Source organism: Pristis pectinata, unplaced genomic scaffold (genome assembly GCF_009764475.1).
Source record: "Pristis pectinata isolate sPriPec2 unplaced genomic scaffold, sPriPec2.1.pri scaffold_109_arrow_ctg1, whole genome shotgun sequence".
Lineage (NCBI taxonomy): Eukaryota > Metazoa > Chordata > Chondrichthyes > Rhinopristiformes > Pristidae > Pristis > Pristis pectinata.
In genome coordinates, this window is record NW_026262459.1 from 28230 (window position 1) to 45566 (window position 17337).

General features: G+C 57.6%; 1 protein-coding gene across 5 annotated transcripts; it reads left to right on the top strand.

Moving 5' to 3' along the window:
• Positions 1 to 502: 502 nt before the first annotated feature.
• Positions 503 to 16969, top strand: slc35a2 (solute carrier family 35 member 2). Of its 5 annotated transcripts, none has more exons than XM_052009771.1 (5): positions 503 to 1088; positions 10665 to 10847; positions 11107 to 11258; positions 11975 to 12627; positions 16285 to 16969. In XM_052009771.1, exons 1-5 carry the CDS (start codon positions 572 to 574, stop codon positions 16310 to 16312), a joined length of 1533 nt encoding a protein of 510 aa, XP_051865731.1. In that variant the 5' UTR covers positions 503 to 571; the 3' UTR covers positions 16313 to 16969. The 5 variants fall into 5 exon arrangements, with proteins under 5 accessions (XP_051865731.1, XP_051865732.1, XP_051865735.1 ...); XM_052009775.1 differs by lacking the exon at positions 503 to 1088 and adding an exon at positions 1122 to 1477; XM_052009773.1 differs by lacking the exon at positions 503 to 1088 and adding an exon at positions 6492 to 6698.
• The last annotated feature ends 368 nt before the right edge of the window (positions 16970 to 17337 follow it).

A 17337-nucleotide genomic window follows, 5' to 3' on the forward strand; every position in this document is an offset into this window, starting at 1 on the left:
ATGAGGGAGGGGGAGGGACGGACAGGGCTGGACGGGGCAGATGGAGGGTGAGGGAGGGGGAGGGACGGACGGCGGGCGGGAGGGAGGGGGAGGAAGGGAAGGTGAGGGGAGGAAATCAGGGAGGGGGAGGGACGGACAGGGCGGGGAGGAAGGGAAGGCTCAGAGGGAGGAAGGGAGGGTGAGCGGTTGAGGGAATGAGGGAGGGGGAGGGACGGAGGAAGGGAGGGAGGGGAGGAAGGGAAGGCTCAGAGGGAGGGAGGGTGAGGGGGAGGGACGGACAGGGCGAGGAAGGGAGGGGGAGGGAGGGGGAGGGACGGACAGGGCGGGAGGGAGGGAGGGGAGGAAGGGAAGGCTCAGAGGGAGGGAGGGTGAGGGGGAGGGACGGACAGGGCGGGGAGGAAGGGAAGGCTCAGAGGGAGGGAGGGGGAGGAAGGGAGGGTGAGCGGTTGAGGGAATGAGGGAGGGGGAGGGACGGAGGAAGGGAGGGAGGGGGAGGGACGGACAGGGCGGGAGGGAGGGAGGGGAGGAGGGGAAGGCTCAGAGGGAGGGAGGGGAAGGTGGGAGGGGGCAGATGGAGGGTGAGGGCGGGAGGGACATCCCCTCCAGCACCAGGCGAGTGGCTGGGAGATGCCGGGACGGGACGGCGGGATATTTGGGGGGAAGAGCTGCCGGTGAAGGGACCCCCGGGGGGGGACCCCGGAGTGCACGGCAGGATCCCACGGAGGACCGTCCCGCTGCCCGTTATCCCGGACCTACGGTGAGTGGCGGTCCGAGGGGTCGACACCGGGGCGGAGGTCCTCCGGCCGCCTCCTCCGCGGCAGCAGGTGGCGCTGGAGCCGCGCGGTTCTGCACATGCGCGTTGCCGACGCTCCCCGCGGCCGGCCGCCGAGGGCGCCGCGGCACGTTGTACGCATGCGCTCCGCCGCAGCGCAGTCTCAGCGGCGCGAAGGGCTGCGGTTGCGCCTCCCGGGCTGTGGGAGCGCTGCGATGCGAGTGTGGGGGTCGCGCCAGCCCGTCGTCCTCTTGGCTCGGTCCGTTCGGGATGCCGGGGCGCTGCGGTGCGGCAGGCCAGCCGCTCGCTCCTCCAGGTTGGTCCTCCCGGGCGGCGGCGTATTTGATGACGTGTCTTCCGTGTTGGTCCTCCCCGCCGGCGGGGGCGCTGCGGCGTCCGTTGGGAGGACCGGCGTGCGGTTGGTCCTCCCCGCCGGCGGGGGCGCTGCGGCGTCCGTTGGGAGGACCGGCGTGCGGTTGGTCCTCCCCGCCGGCGGGGGCGCTGCGGCGTCCGTTGGGAGGACCGGCGTGCGGTTGGTCCTCCCCGCCGGCGGGGTTGGGGGGTCGCGCTGTGGCCGCTGCTGCGCATGCGCGGCCGAGGCAGGCGGGCGGGCGGCCTCGCACAAAGGAGCCGGGGACATGGCTGCTGCCGAGAGGCCGCGGGACGGCGACAGCGGGGAGGAGCCTGCGGCCCAGCGCACGACAGGTGGCGGGGGGAGGGAGGTGGGATAGGGAGGTGGGGGGGGGGATAGGGAGGGGAGGGGAGGGGGGAGGTGGTGGGATGGGGAGGGGAGGGAAGGGGGGAGGTGGGGGTGGGGGAGGGGGGAAGGGGGTGGGATAGGGAGGTGGGGGTGGGATGGGGAGGGGAGAGAGGGGGAGGTGGGGAGGGGAGAGAGGGGGAGGTGGGGAGGGGAGAAGAGGGGGAGGTGGGGAGGGGAGAGAGGGCAAGGTGTAGAGTTAGGGAGGGGTAAGGAGGGGAGGGATGGGGAAAGGAAGCGGAGGGAGGGAAAGGAGGGGAGAGAGAGCAAGAGGTAGGGAGTAGGGAAGAGAGGGATGGGGAGGGGAAGTGGAGGAGGGATAGGGAGGAGAGGGGAAGTGGGGGAGGAAGCGTGGGGAGGGGGGGAGAGAGCAACAGTGGCAGGGGAAGTGGTGGGAGAGGAAGTGGGGGAGGGGGGAAGGAAGTGTAGAGGGGGAGGGGAAGTGGGGCGGGGTAGGGAGGAGAGGGGAAGTAGGGAAGGGGTAAGGAAGCGTAGAGAGGGGGGAAGTGGAGGGAGGAGGAGTGGGAGGGGGAGTGGGGGGAAGCGGGGAGGGGTAGGGAGGAGAGGGGAAGCAGGAAGGGGAGGTGGGAGTCAAGGGGTAGGGTATGTTGGGTTATTGTTGTCACACGTACCAAGCTCCAGTGGACAGCACTGTCCATACAGATCAATTCATCCCATCAGTGCACTGGGTTGGAACCGGGGGTAACAATAGTGGGGCGCAGAATAACACGTCACGGCAACAGACGAAAAATCGCAGGCAGACAATAAGGTGCAAGGTCATGATGAGATGGATTGTGAAGTCAAGGGCCCCTCTTATCGCACAGGGGGGCCAATCAGTGGTCTTACAACAGCGGGGTAGAGGCTGCCCTTGAGCCTGGGGGTAAGAACTTTGGGGCTTTTGTACCTTCTGCCCGATGGGAGAGGCAATAAGAATGTCTGGGCTGGGTGGGGTGTTTGATCACATTGTCTGCTTTACCGAGGCAGCGACTGCAGATGCTGGAATATCTAGATCAAAATCACACGATGATGCTGGAGGAACTCAGCAGGCCAGGCAGCATCCGTGGAGAAAAGCAGGCGGTCAATGTTTCGGGTTGGGACCCTTCTTCAGGACTGAAGATAGGAAAAGGGGGAAGCCCAATATATTTGGAGGGAAAAGCAGAGCAGTGATAGGTGGACAAAAGAGGGGAGGCGGGGTGGGCACAGGGTGTGATAGGTAAGAGATAGTGATAGGTGAGAGGAAGGGAGAGCAGATCTACCGGGGATGGGTCAAAGGTAGGTAGAGAAAGGGGGGAGAAAAGGGGTAGAAAGAAAAGAGGCGAGGAAAGGGAAGAAGAGAAGAGGTGGGATGGGGAGGGGGGAGGAGGCGAGGAGGGGGTGGGATGGGGGGAGGGGGTGGGATAGGGTACCGTGGGGGGGCGGGGGGTTGTGGGGAAGGGAGGGTGGGCGTTACTTAAAGTGGCAGAATTCAATGTTCATGCAGTTAGGCAGAAGTGTAGGCAGGTTGTGGGACCCTGGGGGTCAGTGGGGGGGGGGGTGGTTGTGAGGACACTGGGGGTCGGTGGTGGTGGGGACCAGGGGGTTCTTGGATCATGTGATCAGGTACTGCGATCCGTCGTGGGGGGGGGGGAAGCAATCCAGTCGGAGTTGGGCGATCAGGAGATGTGAGCCAGGGGCCAGCAATAGAGGGAGATCAGCTGCTTTGCCCTTCGAGAGGAAGAGCCAGTCCTCTCGAGTTCAAAAGAAGAAGTGATCTCACTGAAACGTGCAGGGCTTGGCAAGGTAGAGATAAGATAAGGTACCTTTATTAGTCACGTGTACATCAAAACACAGTGAAATGTGTCTTTTGCATAAAGTGTTCTGGGGGCAGGCCGCAAGTGTTGCCACGCTTCCGGTGCCAACGTAGCATGCCCACAACTTCCTAACCCACGTCTTTGGAAGGTGGGAGGAAACTGGAGCACCCGGAGGAAACCCACACAGACACGGGGAGAACGTACAAACTCCTTACAGGCAGTGGCCGGAATTGAACCCGGGTCACTGGTGCTGTAATAGCGTCACGCTAACCGCTACACCACTGTGATGATTATTCCCCTTGTCTCAAACCAAGAAGCCACAGTTTCACTATAAGGAGATATATGAGCCCTCAAGGGTGGGAAAGGTGGGGATGTTTCATCTTGTGGGAGAATCAAGGGTTCACTGTTTAAAACAAAAAGTGGTCGCCCAGTTAGAATGGAGATGAGGCAAAAGTTTTGCTCTTTAGGGTCCTATCTTTGGATCCCTGTTTCTTAAAGGGAGGTGTAAGCAAATTCTTTGCAAGATTTTAAGGCAGAGGGAGATGGGGTTTTGCGTGCCTCTCTCAGCTGCTCAGTTACTTGTCCGTGTGTTCAAGTTATGAAGAAATTTCTTCTCCCAGATTGTGGTGAATCTTTGGAATCCTCTACCCTGTGGGACTGTGGAGGCTCTGAGCACGTAGACAGAGACTGATTAGAATTTTGGAGGTAGGGGGATGTGGGGTGAGTTCAGGAAAGTGGTGCTGAGGTGAATGATCAGACGTGTTGCTGAATGGCTAGAAGGCTCAAGGAGCCAAATGGTCTACTATTCCATGTGTTCCTGTGGTTACTTTCGTCTCCCTCCATCTTGGTCTGGAAGTGTTCATGAGGATCTCTGATATTGTCCCCCTTTACCCCCAAAGAGAAGACCTGAGCAGGGGCCAGTGATTGGATGGGAGGGGGAGAGGAGCAGCTTCCTCCAATCCCCTGAATTAACTGGCTTTCGACGAGCAGACCGTCCGTGGCAACTTTATCCCAAAAGGATAACGAGAGAGAGCACAAAAGGAAAATGCTAGTTCACGTTCACATTTCTTTACACATGAAAGGGGACTGTTAGAGGTTTATAGAATCATGAGTGGCTTAGATAAGTGGATGGCCGCAGTCTTTTTCCCAGGACAGGGGAGTCTACAGCTTCAGGGCAGGTGCAGGAGGGTTAAGGTGAGACAGGAGTCCCGAGGCGATTGGTGGACTGAGGAGGGGTGTAAGATGACAGGCGGTGGAGTTGTGGGACAATGGCAGGTGAATGAGAGATGGAGGGAGAGAGGGGGGAAAGAGCAAGGTGGGCAGAGGGGAGGGTGAAGATAAGGAGACAGCTGCTGGAGGGAGATGAGCAGGAGCACAAAGCACTACTGGTGCTGGACCCTGAGACGTAAAGGAGGTGAGAATGGGAACTGTTAAGGGGAGAGGTGAACAGTTGGAACCAGATTGGGGGTGAACCTGTGTGTGAAGTGGGTGGAAGGGGGTGAAGGGGGGCCGGGGGGGTGGGTGGTGTGTCGGAAAGGGGACAAAAATGAGATGATCAGGAGGAGAGGGAGGGGTGAAGAAGAGGGTCCCCTAAGATTGGACAACTGGTTATCCATTCCTTCGGGTGGAGACTACCCACGCAGAGTACAAGATGTTGCTCCTTCAGTTTGCGTCGGGCTTCATCCTGGCAATCGAGAACGCCAAGGATGGACAGGTCCGTGTGGGAATGGGAAGGGGAGTTGAAGTGGTCGCGACTGCGAGCCTGGGAGTGAGCGGAGCTTTTCTCCAAGACGGTCACCTGGTCTGCGCTTGGTCCGAATGCAGGAGACGAGGTTGGAGGAGTTGCAGGTGAGCCTCTGCCTCATCTGGATGGTGGTGAGGGAGGGGAGAGTGCCAGGGGTCAGGGAGGGCTGAGCGGACCAGGGAGTCACAGAGGGAGTGGACCCTGTGGAAGGCAGGGAGGGGAAGATATGGCTGGTGGTGGGATCTCATTGCAGCCGGCGGAAATGACGAAGGGTGATGTGCTGGGCGCGGAGGCTCACGGTGAAAGGTGAGGACCGGGGGATCTCTGCTTTGTCTGGGGGGCAGCGGGGTGAGAAACGGAGGAGACATGAGATGGGCCTTCATCAACCACAGCAGGAGGGAAGCCACACTCCCTAGAAAAGGAGGACATTTTTGGATGTCTTGGAACGGAAGGCTTCCTCTTGACAGAGATGTGGGAGGGAGTTGGTGGCGAAGGTGATTACATTGCTGAGTTCTGCACGGGTGCGGGAAGCAGCACCAATGCAGTCATCAGTTACTGGAGAGAGAGTTGGGGAGTGGTTTGGAACAGGGGCTGCTCCGTGGAGCAGATGGGTGTAACTGGGGCCCATGTGGGTGACCGTGGCTCCACCTTCTATAGAAAGTGAGGGAGGTTGTTGTCTGTAAGAACAGGTTCAGCCAGTCGGATGAGAGTGTGGGTGGAGGGGAACTGGTTGGATCTTTGTTGTAGAAAGAGGCGTGGAGGCGTATAAAGACTGCTGCTCCTCCAGTCCTCCCATTTTTCTCCCCTTTTCCCCCCCCCCCCAGCCCCCCCCTTGTTCCATCCACTCCACACACGGGTCCCACCATTGGGATCCAACTGCCGTTCACTGCTCTCCTGATGGTTCCAGCTCTGGCAGTGCTTTGTGTTCCTGCTCCTTCCCTCCAGCAGCTGCCTCCAACCCTAACGACCCCACCCCCACCCTCTCTCTCTGCCTGCCTCCATATCTCATTCACCTGCCACTGGCCCCCAACTACCTCCCCCCACTCCCCTCCCTCCTCCCCTACCTGGTACTACCTGCCTGCCACCTCACACCCCTCCTCAGTCCACCAGTCACCTTGGACTCCTTCCTCGCCGCTCCTCTCTTTACACTGGCCACCGCCCCTCTCCACTCACAGTCCCGATGCAGGCTCTCGACCTGACACATCGACGATTCCTCTCCTCCCTCAGCAGCTGCCCGAGCCACTGAGTTTCTCCAGCAGATTGTTGTGTGTCTGTGCTGACTGACAGAACAGTCCCATCCCTGACTGATGTTTCCCGGAACCTGTTCTCCCTTTACTCTCATGGACTGCTCCAGGCCCTACCACTTCCCTGAGTGTGAGAGAGACAAAACGTCAAAGGGCGATGCTGGCAAACCCAGTTTATTACCCAAGAGAGGGTGGTGACGAGCTGCTGCCTTGCAGTTGTTTCACCAAACTCTTGGACAGGAAGTTTCAGATTCCAACACAGCGACAATGAAGGAAGATGGATTTATTTCCACGTCGGGGTGGCGTGCCCTTTGGTCATGCTCCCCTGCTCCCTTTGTTGTCCTTGTTGAGAAAGGTGGTGAATTCGGCAGGTACTGTTGGAGTAGCCTGGGTGAGTGACAGCGGCTGTGGACAGGGCACACTGCTCTGAGTGGCAGGCGGGGTTCCGACCGAGCGGCTACTTTGTCCTGGATGGCGGTGTGAGCCTTTGAGCCGCACTTGCCCAGACAGGTGAGAGTGTGTTCCCTCACTCTGCCTTGCAGTCGGTGGAGAGGTGTCAGGTGGTGAGTCGCTCACTGCAGGATCCCCAGCCTCTCTCCTGCTCTTGTACTCAGCTATTTCTGTGATGTGAATGCCAGAGAGGTGATTAGACTTGTTGTTGATCACTGATAGATTGGTAAATTAAATTAGTAAATTGTTTTTTTTTACTATTAATTCATGTAACGAGGCACAGTGAAAAACTTGTCTTACATACAGTCCATACAGATCAGTTCATGACAACAGTGCATTGAGGTACTACAATGTAAAATAATAACAGAGTGCAGAATATAGTGTCCCAGTACAGAGCAAGTGCAGTGCAGGCAGACAATAAGGTGCAAGGCCATAACAAGGTAGATTGTGAGGTCAAGAGTCCATCTTACATTAGAAGGGAACTGTTCAATAGTGTTATAACAGCGGGGTAGAAGCTGTCCTTGAGCCTGATGGTACGTGCTTTCAGGCTTTTGTATCTTCTGCCCGATGGGAGGGGGGAGAAGGGAGAATGTCCGGGGTGGGAGGGGTCTTTGATTATGTCGGCTGCTTTACTGAGGCAGCGGGAAGTGTAGACAGAGTCCATGGAGGGGAGGCTGGTGTCCGTGACGCGCTGGGCTGTGTCCACAACTCTCTGCAGTCTCTTGCGGTCCCGGGCAGAGCAGTTGCTGTAACCGAGCTGTGATGCATCCAGATAGGATGCTTTCTGTGGTGAATTGCTACAAAAAAAAAATTTTAGCCTCCTGATGAAGTAGAGGCACTGGTTAGCTTTCTTCCTGAAGTCAACGACCAGCTCTTTTGTTTTGCTGATATTGAGGGAAAGGTTGTTGTCGTGACACAATGTCACTAAGCTCTCTATCTCCTTCCTGTAGAATTATTATTTCGTAATTATTTGAGATACAGCCCACTACAGTGGTGTCACCTGCAAACTTGTAGATGGCGTTAGAGCAGGATTGGGCCACGCAGTCGTGAGTGTCTGGGGAGTAGAGTAGGGAGCTGAGGACGCAGCCTTGGGCACCAGTGTTGAGAATAATCGTGCTGGAGGTGTTGCTGACTATCCTCACTGATTGTGGTCTGTTGGTCAGGAAGTCAAGGATCCAGTTGCAGAGGGAGGTGTTGAGTCCCATGTCTGGGAGTTTGGGGATGAAGTTGCTTGGAATTATAGTATTGCTGTAGGCAATAAACACTAGTTGCAACCTCCCACACTCGCTGTGTGCGTGGTGCAGGAAGGGCAGCTGCCTAGGAGGTCCGTGGACCAACTTCAAAAGCTGTGCACAGCACTGCTCTGTGCAGCACCCTCCACCCCAGGTCCCCGATGTAAAGGGGGAGGGCTCCACGGGGAATTCAGTGACGCCACCACAGTGTGTCCTGACGGCAGATGAGGTCGAGGAAGTGGAGGGTGCGCTGGAGCAGCCTGTACACCTCTGTGCGCTGTGGACCAGCTTGTGTTGTGTGGGGTTTTGGCTCACGTTGTGCAGGACCAGCTCCTGAGGAGGATTTTGGGGACTGGGTCCGGTGAACAATTCCAGTTGAATTGGAATTAGCCTTGTCAGGAACCACCCCACACGCACGGGCTGTCTCGACACCCAGCGTGACGGGACTGAGGCACAGCCTTGAGTGCAAACGGGAGTGTTCAGACTGTGCAGATCCTGGTAAGAGCAGCGGGGCTGATGCTTGCTGCTGGGACCTAGGTGTCCCTCTGAAGGCAGCGCTGTGCTGGGATACATAGCTAGTGCATGCCGTCTGGCAGAACGCCCAGCATACAGGGATCAGCTGGGCTCAGATGGACACCAGTGACTGACCGCCCTCCTCAGTCGGGTCACTCGGGTCCCTGGCAGAGCCCCAGGGCTGCTTCTTGCCCCAGAAGAAATCCACTGCCTGTTCTGGATCCTGGTGGCCAGGGCTGTGGGTGAGGCCAGAGTGACTGACAGGTACCACAGCATGGAGGCTCTGCCCATGTAGTCCTGGCCCCAGCCACTCGATGCATAAGTGAAGCTGTTTGTGCCATTGGTGGAGTGAGGAGAGCATTGAGAGGCCAGAGGAACAGGGAATTGGAAAACCAGAGATTATTCACTCCACGGTAGTTCTGCTTATCCTTGGAAGGTGCAGTATGAGTGTGTCTGAGGTGCTCTGTGAATGAAAAATGTTTTTCTTCTGAATTTAAACTCATCAAGCAAACCAGTGGAACCAGTTGGTCAGGAGCAAGGTTTCGCACTTCATTTTGTGTGGGAATAGGCAGGGCTGTGTCAGACACAGGGTGAAGCTCCCTCCACACCGTCCCATCTCACACTCCCGGGGTCAGACACAGGGTGAAGCTCCCTTCACACCGTCCCATCGCACACTCCCGGGGTCAGACACAGGGTGAAGCTCCCTCCGCACCGTCCCATCTCACACTCCCGGGGTCAGACACAGGGTGAAGCTCCCTCCACACCGTCCCATCGCACACTCCCGGGGTCAGACACAGGGTGAAGCTCCCTCCGCACCGTCCCATCTCACACTCCCGGGGTAAGACACAGGGTGAAGCTCCCTCCACACCGTCCCATCACACACTTCTGGGGTCAGACACAGGGTTGAAGCTCCCTCCGCACCGTCCCGTCACACACTCCTGGGGTCAGACAGGGCGAAGCTCCTTCCGCACCGTCCCATCACACGCTCCCGGTGTCAGACACAGAGTGAAGCTCCCTCTACACTGTCCCATCACACACTCCCGGGGTCAGACACATTGTGAGGACCATTGCCCAAACGTGAGGTGATCCACTTTAGCACACATTAAATGGGCTGAATATTTCTGGTTGCCCCATTACAGGAAGGGTGTGGGGGCTTTGGAAAGGGTCCAGAAGAGGTTCACCAGGATGCTGCCTGGATTAGAGGGCATGAGCTAGAAGGAGAGGTTGGACAAACTTGGGTTCTTTGGAGCGGTGGAGGCTCAGGGGAGACCTGATAGAAGTTTACAAAATTATGAGAGGCACAGATAGAGTAGACAGAGTCTTTCGCCAAGGGTATAAGTGTCAAATACTGAAGGCATAGGTTTAAGCTGAGAGGGGGAAAGTTTAAAGGAGATGTCCGGGGCAAGTGTTTTTTCCACAGTGCGGTGGGTGCCTGGAATGTGCTGCCAGGGGTGGGGGTGGCACTTAAGAGGAACTTGGATAGACCTATGAATGTGGAGGGAATGCAGGGATACAGATCTTGTGCACAGAGAAGGGATTTAGTCTAATTCAGCGTCGTGTTTCAGCACGGATGTGGTGGGCCGAAGGGCCTGTTCCTGTGCTGTTCATGCCCTGTTTTTGATGTGGAGAGCGTCAGCGGGACGTGGCTGTACACAGGCGACCGGGAGGTCAAGTGGCTCCCGACAGTCACTGCAGGAACGAGGGCGTCTGATTCCCTGTGGTCTTGGTGTGACTACAGCCGTGGCACTGTGTACCGTTAAAGATTCATGAGCCTGCCCCCTGGGTGTCCAGAAAACTACAGGAGGAGAGATTGAGTGGGATCCGATTTTAAACCTGGGAATCAGAAGAATGGGCGATCTCGTCGTTAAAGGGCTGGGCAGGGTAAACCCAGGGCTGGGTGGGGGGTGGGGGTGGGGTGGGTGGGGATGGGGTCTCGGACCAGGGGTCAGGGTCTCTGAGTAAGGGCTTGGCTGTTGAGGAGGGGTGGGGAGCCATGTCTTCACCAGGGGCTGGTGGGTCTTTGGAGACAGAGGTCGGGGGAGAGTGCAGGAGGTGGAAGGTGGGCTGTGGTGCTGTGAGGGGGCAGCCCCGGATGCAGGGACGGCTCGGCCTCGCGCTGCTATCGCAGTCCAGCCTGACACCCTGTTGCTCCGTCCCTGCAGTGAACAATAAGCTGAAGTACTCCTGCCTGGTGGTGCTGGTGATACAGAACGCCTCTGTCATCCTCTGCATCCGCTACGTGCGCACGGTGCCCGGCGACCGCTTCTTCGCCACCTCTGCCGTGGTGGCCGTCGAAATCATCAAACTGCTCACCTGCCTCGTCCTGCTGCTGGCTCAGAGGAGAGGTCAGTGCTGTGGCCCCTGCCCCCTTCGCAATCGTCTAAACCCCTCCCTCTCCCCCGGCTACACCCCTCCCTCTCCCTCTTTCCCCCCCCCACCCCGTCTAAACCCCACCCCCTCCCCCTGGCTACACCCCTCCCTCCCCCCCTTCCCTCTTCCCCCCCCACCCTCTCCCCCCTTGGCTACACCCTCCCTCCCTCTCCCCCCGTCGACGCCGCCCCCGTTGTAGAATACATTAACTGTGATTCCGTCTCCCTGCTGCAGGCAATGTGAAGGAACTGGTCCTTCACCTGTACGAGGGTCTCATCACACAGTATGTGGACACACTGAAGATGGCCGTCCCCTCCCTCATCTACACCCTGCAGAACAACCTCCAGTACGTGGCCATCTCCAACCTCCCAGCCGCCACCTTCCAGGTACCCAGTGCTCTGTCCGCGTGGGCTGACCCCAGCTCCGTGCTCTGTCCGGACTGATTACACCCTCCCCCCCCCCAAGTGGCGGTCCCTGTGACGAGCAGGTGGGGTGATGTTAGCCAGAAGCCGGTGATGTGGTGTAACCAGCAGCCTTGCTGTCGATCGCTGACCGACCCCCTACACCAGGCCTCAACCTGCCTCAGGGTCACCGTGTTCACTGAGGGTTCCGGTTGACATTCATTCCCTGGGTAGGGGTGTCATTTCACTGCCTTCCGATTTCCACCCCCCCCACCCCCCTCCCCGTGAGGTGGGGGACACATCACGTCCTTGAATTGCCTTGTCTGAGAAGGGTGGGGAGGAGTCGGGGGAGGGGTTGGGGAAGGGTCGGGAGGGGCTGGAGTAGGGGGAGGGTGGGGATGTGTTGGGGATTTGGAAAGGTCGGGAGAGGTTGGGAAGGTGCCTTCCAATTCCCTCTCAGGAATGTGGGAGGGAACCAGAGCAGCCAGGGGAGACCCAGCTGGTCACAGGGAGAAGGTACAAACTCCACACAGACGGACAGCGCCAGAGGTTGGGATCGAACCCGGGTCTGCGGAGCCAAGAGGCAGCGGCCCTCTGTGGAGCCTCCGCGTTCGAGGAAGTCATTCGGGGACGCTGGGTAAACGTAGGGGGCAGGTCAGCCTGAATCCACGGCCTTGAGCCTCTGGCTCCCTCTCCCGCAGGTCCTGTACCAGTTTAAGATCCTCACCACCGCTGTCTTCTCGGTGCTGATGCTGAGGAAGTCCCTGAGCCGCCTGCAGTGGGTGTCGCTGGTCATCCTGTTCCTGGGCATCGCCATCGTGCAGGTGACGCAGGAGGGCAGCACGGGACGGGACCACGTCCCGGGACAGAGCTACCTGCTGGGTCTACTGGCGGTCGTGGTGTCCTGCATCTCCTCCGGCTTCGCCGGCGTCTACTTCGAGCGTATCCTGAAGGGGTCATCGGCTTCCATCTGGCTGAGGAACGTCCAGCTGGGGCTTTTCGGGACGTTGCTGGGCTTGGGGGCCCTGTGGTCCAAGGACGGGCCAGCCGTTGCCGAGAAGGGCTTCTTCTTTGCCTACACCCCCATGGTGTGGTGCGTCATCTTCAACCAGGCCTTGGGTGGGCTGCTGGTGGCCCTGGTGGTGAAGTACGCGGACAACATCCTCAAGGGCTTCGCCGCCTCCGTCTCCATCATCATCTCCACCGTCGCCTCCGTCCACCTCTTCGGCTTCCACACCGACCTGTACTTCACGCTGGGCGCAGGGCTGGTCATCATCGCCGTCTACATGTACAGTCTGCCCAAGACCAGCCCCAGCCACACCGTTAGCCAGGAACCCGACAGCAGCAGCACCAAGTTAGTCATCAAATGATGCCGACACCAGGCGGAGGGTCGTGCGTGTCCCCTCCCACACCTCCCCTCCCTCCCTACCCCACCTCCCATGTCCCCTTCACTGGCAGTCTGGGACCATTGTCACAGCAGTGGGACATTGAGCACAGATGAGGAGGTCCTGTGGTGGAGGCTCAGTTGGTTGCTGGTGGTCACCTGTACATACTCCCCATGGGGCTGGGGAAAGGGACGTGGGGTGGGAGTGGGGCTGCTCGTAGTTCCCAGCGTATGTAGATCTTTCTCTCACATACACACCCTCAGTGGGGGAAAATGGCTCACACACACACTGACCCTCACTTGTGGGGCTGGGTCCCACACACTGGGGGACGATTCTCTCTCTCTCTCTCTCTCTCACACACACACATGAAAGTTTTGCATGACAAGGGTAACACTAATTTTCTTTGTAAACTATTCAATGTGGGGGAGTTGTCCGTTATTGAATGTGTGTTTGGACGTTGACAGACCTTCCTTCTCTCCCACTGCAGAGTAGGTTCCAGGTCTGCAGTCCGTGTCCCCACTCTGGCCCCGAGAGTTGGCTGTGGTCAGCGAGCATCCCTGACCTGGCCCCCTCTGGGACGGGAGCCTTTTGTCTCTAACAGTTTGCATTACCTGTGGGTGTGGTGGTGGGGAGGAAGGATTAATGTTTTTTTTCAAATAATTTATAAACTTGACTGAATAGAAACCAAATGCGGCAGCTGCTACCCCTGGCCTTCAGGGACTGGGTCTGCTGGCTTTGGTAGTGGCTGGTTTTACTGGGAGGGCAAGGATCACAGAGCTCGGAACTGTGAGACAGGAGGGAGCGGGTCCTCGGGAGCCCCTCCCGACTCTGAGCAGGAGGCTGGATACCGTGTGTGTGTCTGTTGTTGTATCATCCCCTGCTCCTCTACTCACCCCCAGCTCCCGGACGATCTGAGGAATTGCACCCCTCTCTCTAACAGAGGTGGGTGCAGAGCTGTGAACGAATGAAGGAACCCCTCATAGGCCCTCCCCAGTCTGGGCTGAATGTGGGGTGTGGGGGGTTTGCGGGGATCCAGAGAGCACAGGGACTAGATGGTGGTGGGCTTTGGGTGAGATATACTGTCTCCCTATGTTACTGGTGGAGGGTCTTGTGAAATTGCAATGGGAGGATTAAACAGAGGGTTAACCTTGTTTCCAAGGAACCAGGTGAAGGAATGGGTTTATTTAGAAATTCTTTATATAAATATAAAGGAAATAATTTTTTAATATATTTTGATATTTGTTTTAGAGACATCAAGCAATTATTGATCTAGATTTAAAAAATTATATATGAAGGTATTTAAATTAAAGATGATTGTATAAATTGGTTCAACAATAAAATTGAACTTTCTCTCGTGTTTCCCGTGTAATGATTCACGGCATGTCAGTAATGAAGGAGGAGGTGGGGGTCTTTCTGTCCGTGACCCTGCCTTGCCCTTGGTCAGAATGTGGCTGAGCACCTCCCTCGTCGATGGCTCGTTCCCACTGTGTCCAAATCTCTCATCCCTGGTGCTGAATGCCCTCGTCCACTGAGCTGTCCACAGCCCTGACTCGGGACTGTGCGGGGCTGGGGAGAGGGCTCCCACCGTCCACGTCCACCCCCACCCTCTGAGTCTGGTGTCCCAGTGAGATCCCGTAAGCTCCAGTGAGTACAAGGCAGTCTTCCCCAGGGTAAAGGAGGATAGCCACACTTTCCCCAGCCCCTCCCTGGGGAAGTTCCTGAGGAGAGGGAGTGGGTGTCTCTGATGGCTACATAGACAACGGTGGCAAGAGAAATACTGGGCCTGACACCAACAACAGTCAAATACAGGCAGCACGGTGGTGCAGCCGGTAAAGCAACTGCCATCGAGCCACAGAGAGCCGGGTTCGATCCTGACCTCCGGCACTGTGTGTGTGGAATTTGGTGTGGACCCAGTGGGCAGGATGGTCGGTGAGCCTCCGAGGGGAGGGTGAATGAGTTGTCTGGTGAGATGTGGGATCGCCAGTGAAACACCTATCTCCTGAGCTGGTGGAGCCCCTCCCAACCCCTGGAGAGGGTAGGGAGCTGATCAGTGTGGGTCCCGCTGAGCTGATTTGGTCTCCTGATGTAACTGAGGCCAGTGCCAGCTGTGATTGGGGGATGTGTGGGGGCTAGTGCAGGGAACTGCTACTGATCTTACAGAATGGGAGAGCAGGCCCTAACGGGCTGAATGCCCATCTCTTGTGTTCTAGAGTCAGAGTAATACAGCATGGAAACAGGCTCTTCGGCCCAACTGGTCCATGCCGACCAAGAGGCCCAAGTATTCCCAGATCCCTCTAAACCTTTCCTATCCATGTTCATGTCCAATCATCTTTTAAACGTTAATGCCCTGCCCTAACCACTCGGTCCATCAACTGACCACCCTCTGAGTGAGAAAGTTGCCCCTCAGGCCCCTTTTAAATTTCTCCCCTCTCACCTTAAACCTGTACCTTCTGGTTTTTAGTTCTCCTTCCTTGGGAGAAAGACTGAGTGCCTTCACCCTATCTATGCCACTTGTGATTTTATACACCTCTGTAAGGTCACCTCTCAATCTTCTACACCGGAAGGAATAAAGTCCTAGCCTGCCCAACCTCTGCTGATAACTCAGGCCCTGGATCCGAACATGATTATAACTGAAAAGGGTCTCGTTCAGCCATTGTATCTGTAACAGTAATGGAGCCATCCAATTAGTTTCACTCCCTTCATTTAAATGTCTAATTCCCCTCTGAAAGTTGCAACTGAACCTGCTTCTGTTCAGATAGAACACTGCAGATAATGTCGATGCTCTTCCTCTCACTGCTTGTTCTTTTAGCAAATGCTCAAAACCTATGTCCTCCACTGAGCGAAGCACCCAACCCCTTCTCAGCCAAACACCCCCATCCCCGTCCGTTCTTATGAAAGACAACCTGTTCTGCACCCTCGCTGCTGAGCTTGGCCGGCCAGACTGACTTCTCTGAAAGGAAGGCACAGTGTTAGCAGACAAGGACAAGGGGTTGGGGGGCCAAGATGGTGTGGGATTTCCACATGGGGTTGGAGACAGGCATCTCCCCTACTCCCACCTCGGCTGTACCATCCTAACTCGGGGAGGACTTCCCTGCCTCGTCCCTGCCCAGTGCTTTACTGGTTTGTGTGACAGATACAGGGGGCGAGTGAACAGCTAAACCAAAAAGGGAAGGGGCTTCAGTTGTGAGGGCCTACCCAGTCAGAAGAGCTGGTGAACAGAGGATGTGCTGGACCCCAGTCAGGTTTGGGAGGTGTGGGGGGCCTGTTCAATGGCGGTGAGGTTACCCACAATCCTCAGCGTTCCAGAAACCACTCTATCCTGTGGACAGCTCCACTGCAGTGTAGCATCAACCAGAGGTTGGGGGGGGGGGGGGGGTCATTGGGTGGGAGCTGCTCTTTCACCCCCAACCCACTGAACCATAAGCAAGGTTTGGGAGCATCTGGAGCTCATTGTAGGGAAGGGTCTACAAGTGGGAACCCAGATGATGGAGGGCTGGTGGGAGGGAGAGATGAGGAGCAGAGGGAGGGGGGAGGAAGTGGGCTGGGGGGGAGGTGCAGAGAGGAGACAGCCCTTTAATTTCTTTCTCTCTCCCTCCCCTCCCCTCCCCTCCCTGTTAACTTCACAGAATCGGCTCCAAGGAGAAGGGCTCGTGACACACTAACCGGATTCGACGGGGACAACGGATTCAGGACTCTGGCACATGGTGCCCAGTTTGGGGAGGGTGGGGGGGCACCAGTGCATTTGTGGGGGTTGCCACCCTGCCCTCCCTTCTGGGTGGTGGGGGAAGGCTTATTCCCGCAGCAGTAAGCTTTACAATTAGACGCTTTACCCCAGCAACTAACGTGGCTGTCCGTCTCCCCCTTCCCTCCATCCCCTCCTCCCCTCCATCTCTCCTCCCCTCCCATCTCCACCCTCCATCTCCGGCCCTCTCACCGCACTTCTCCTCTCCATGCCCTGACTCCCTCCTCACTCTCCCCCTCCACACTCATTGCACTGTGGGACCAGCTCTCGGGTGCGGTTGTGGGATAGTGTGGAGTGTACCAGCGTTTCCTTTGCTGCCTGGGGTGGTTCGATATCTAGGAGCTGAGGTTGAGTCGTAGGGAATGCTGGCTGACAGCCCACTACTCCGAGTGACCAGACTGGGAGGCCCTGTTCCTGCTCCAGGGAAGCGGGAGTGATGTTTTCCTGAAGGAATGGGGTCTGTGGCAGAAAGAACAGCAGTGTTAATGCCGGTCCAGACGCCTGCTCGAGAACAAGGCACTGTTGTGTCATTGCTGGCAAAACACATCTTGTTCCAGCCTTAGGAAGGAGGTCACTGGGGGTGGGGGGGGGGGGGGGGAGGGGAGGGGAGGGGAGGGAGCACTGCACTGTGGTGGGGGGGCAGTGCTGAGGGAGCCCTGCACCGCGGGAGGGGCAGGCAGCGAGGGAGCCCCGGGCTGCGGGAGGGTCGACCTTTCAGGTGGGACTTACCACTCCCCATTTGCCCTCCACAACCCCCCTCTGTCCCTGGGAGGACAGTGTGCACTAGGACAGCTGCCCATCTTTCACCGAAGTTACTCTGCCAGTGACGTGGGCCTTTAACTGCTGCGTGTGGGATCTTGCTGCCCCCTGGATCCCAGCAGTGGGACTCGGAGAGGGGCGTGAGGCATCTGCTGTTGGAGAGATGCAGATGGGAGTC

Excerpts from the sequence above, each read along its gene's own strand:
- slc35a2 (XM_052009771.1), top strand. The coding sequence starts at position 572 with ATGGAGGGTGAGGGCGGGAGGGACATCCCCTCCAGCACCAGGCGAGTG. Across the intron at positions 10,848-11,106 it reads GCTGCTGGCTCAGAGGAGAG|GCAATGTGAAGGAACTGGTC; the intron begins GTCAGTGCTGTG and ends TCCCTGCTGCAG. Across the intron at positions 11,259-11,974 it reads TCCCAGCCGCCACCTTCCAG|GTCCTGTACCAGTTTAAGAT; the intron begins GTACCCAGTGCT and ends CCTCTCCCGCAG.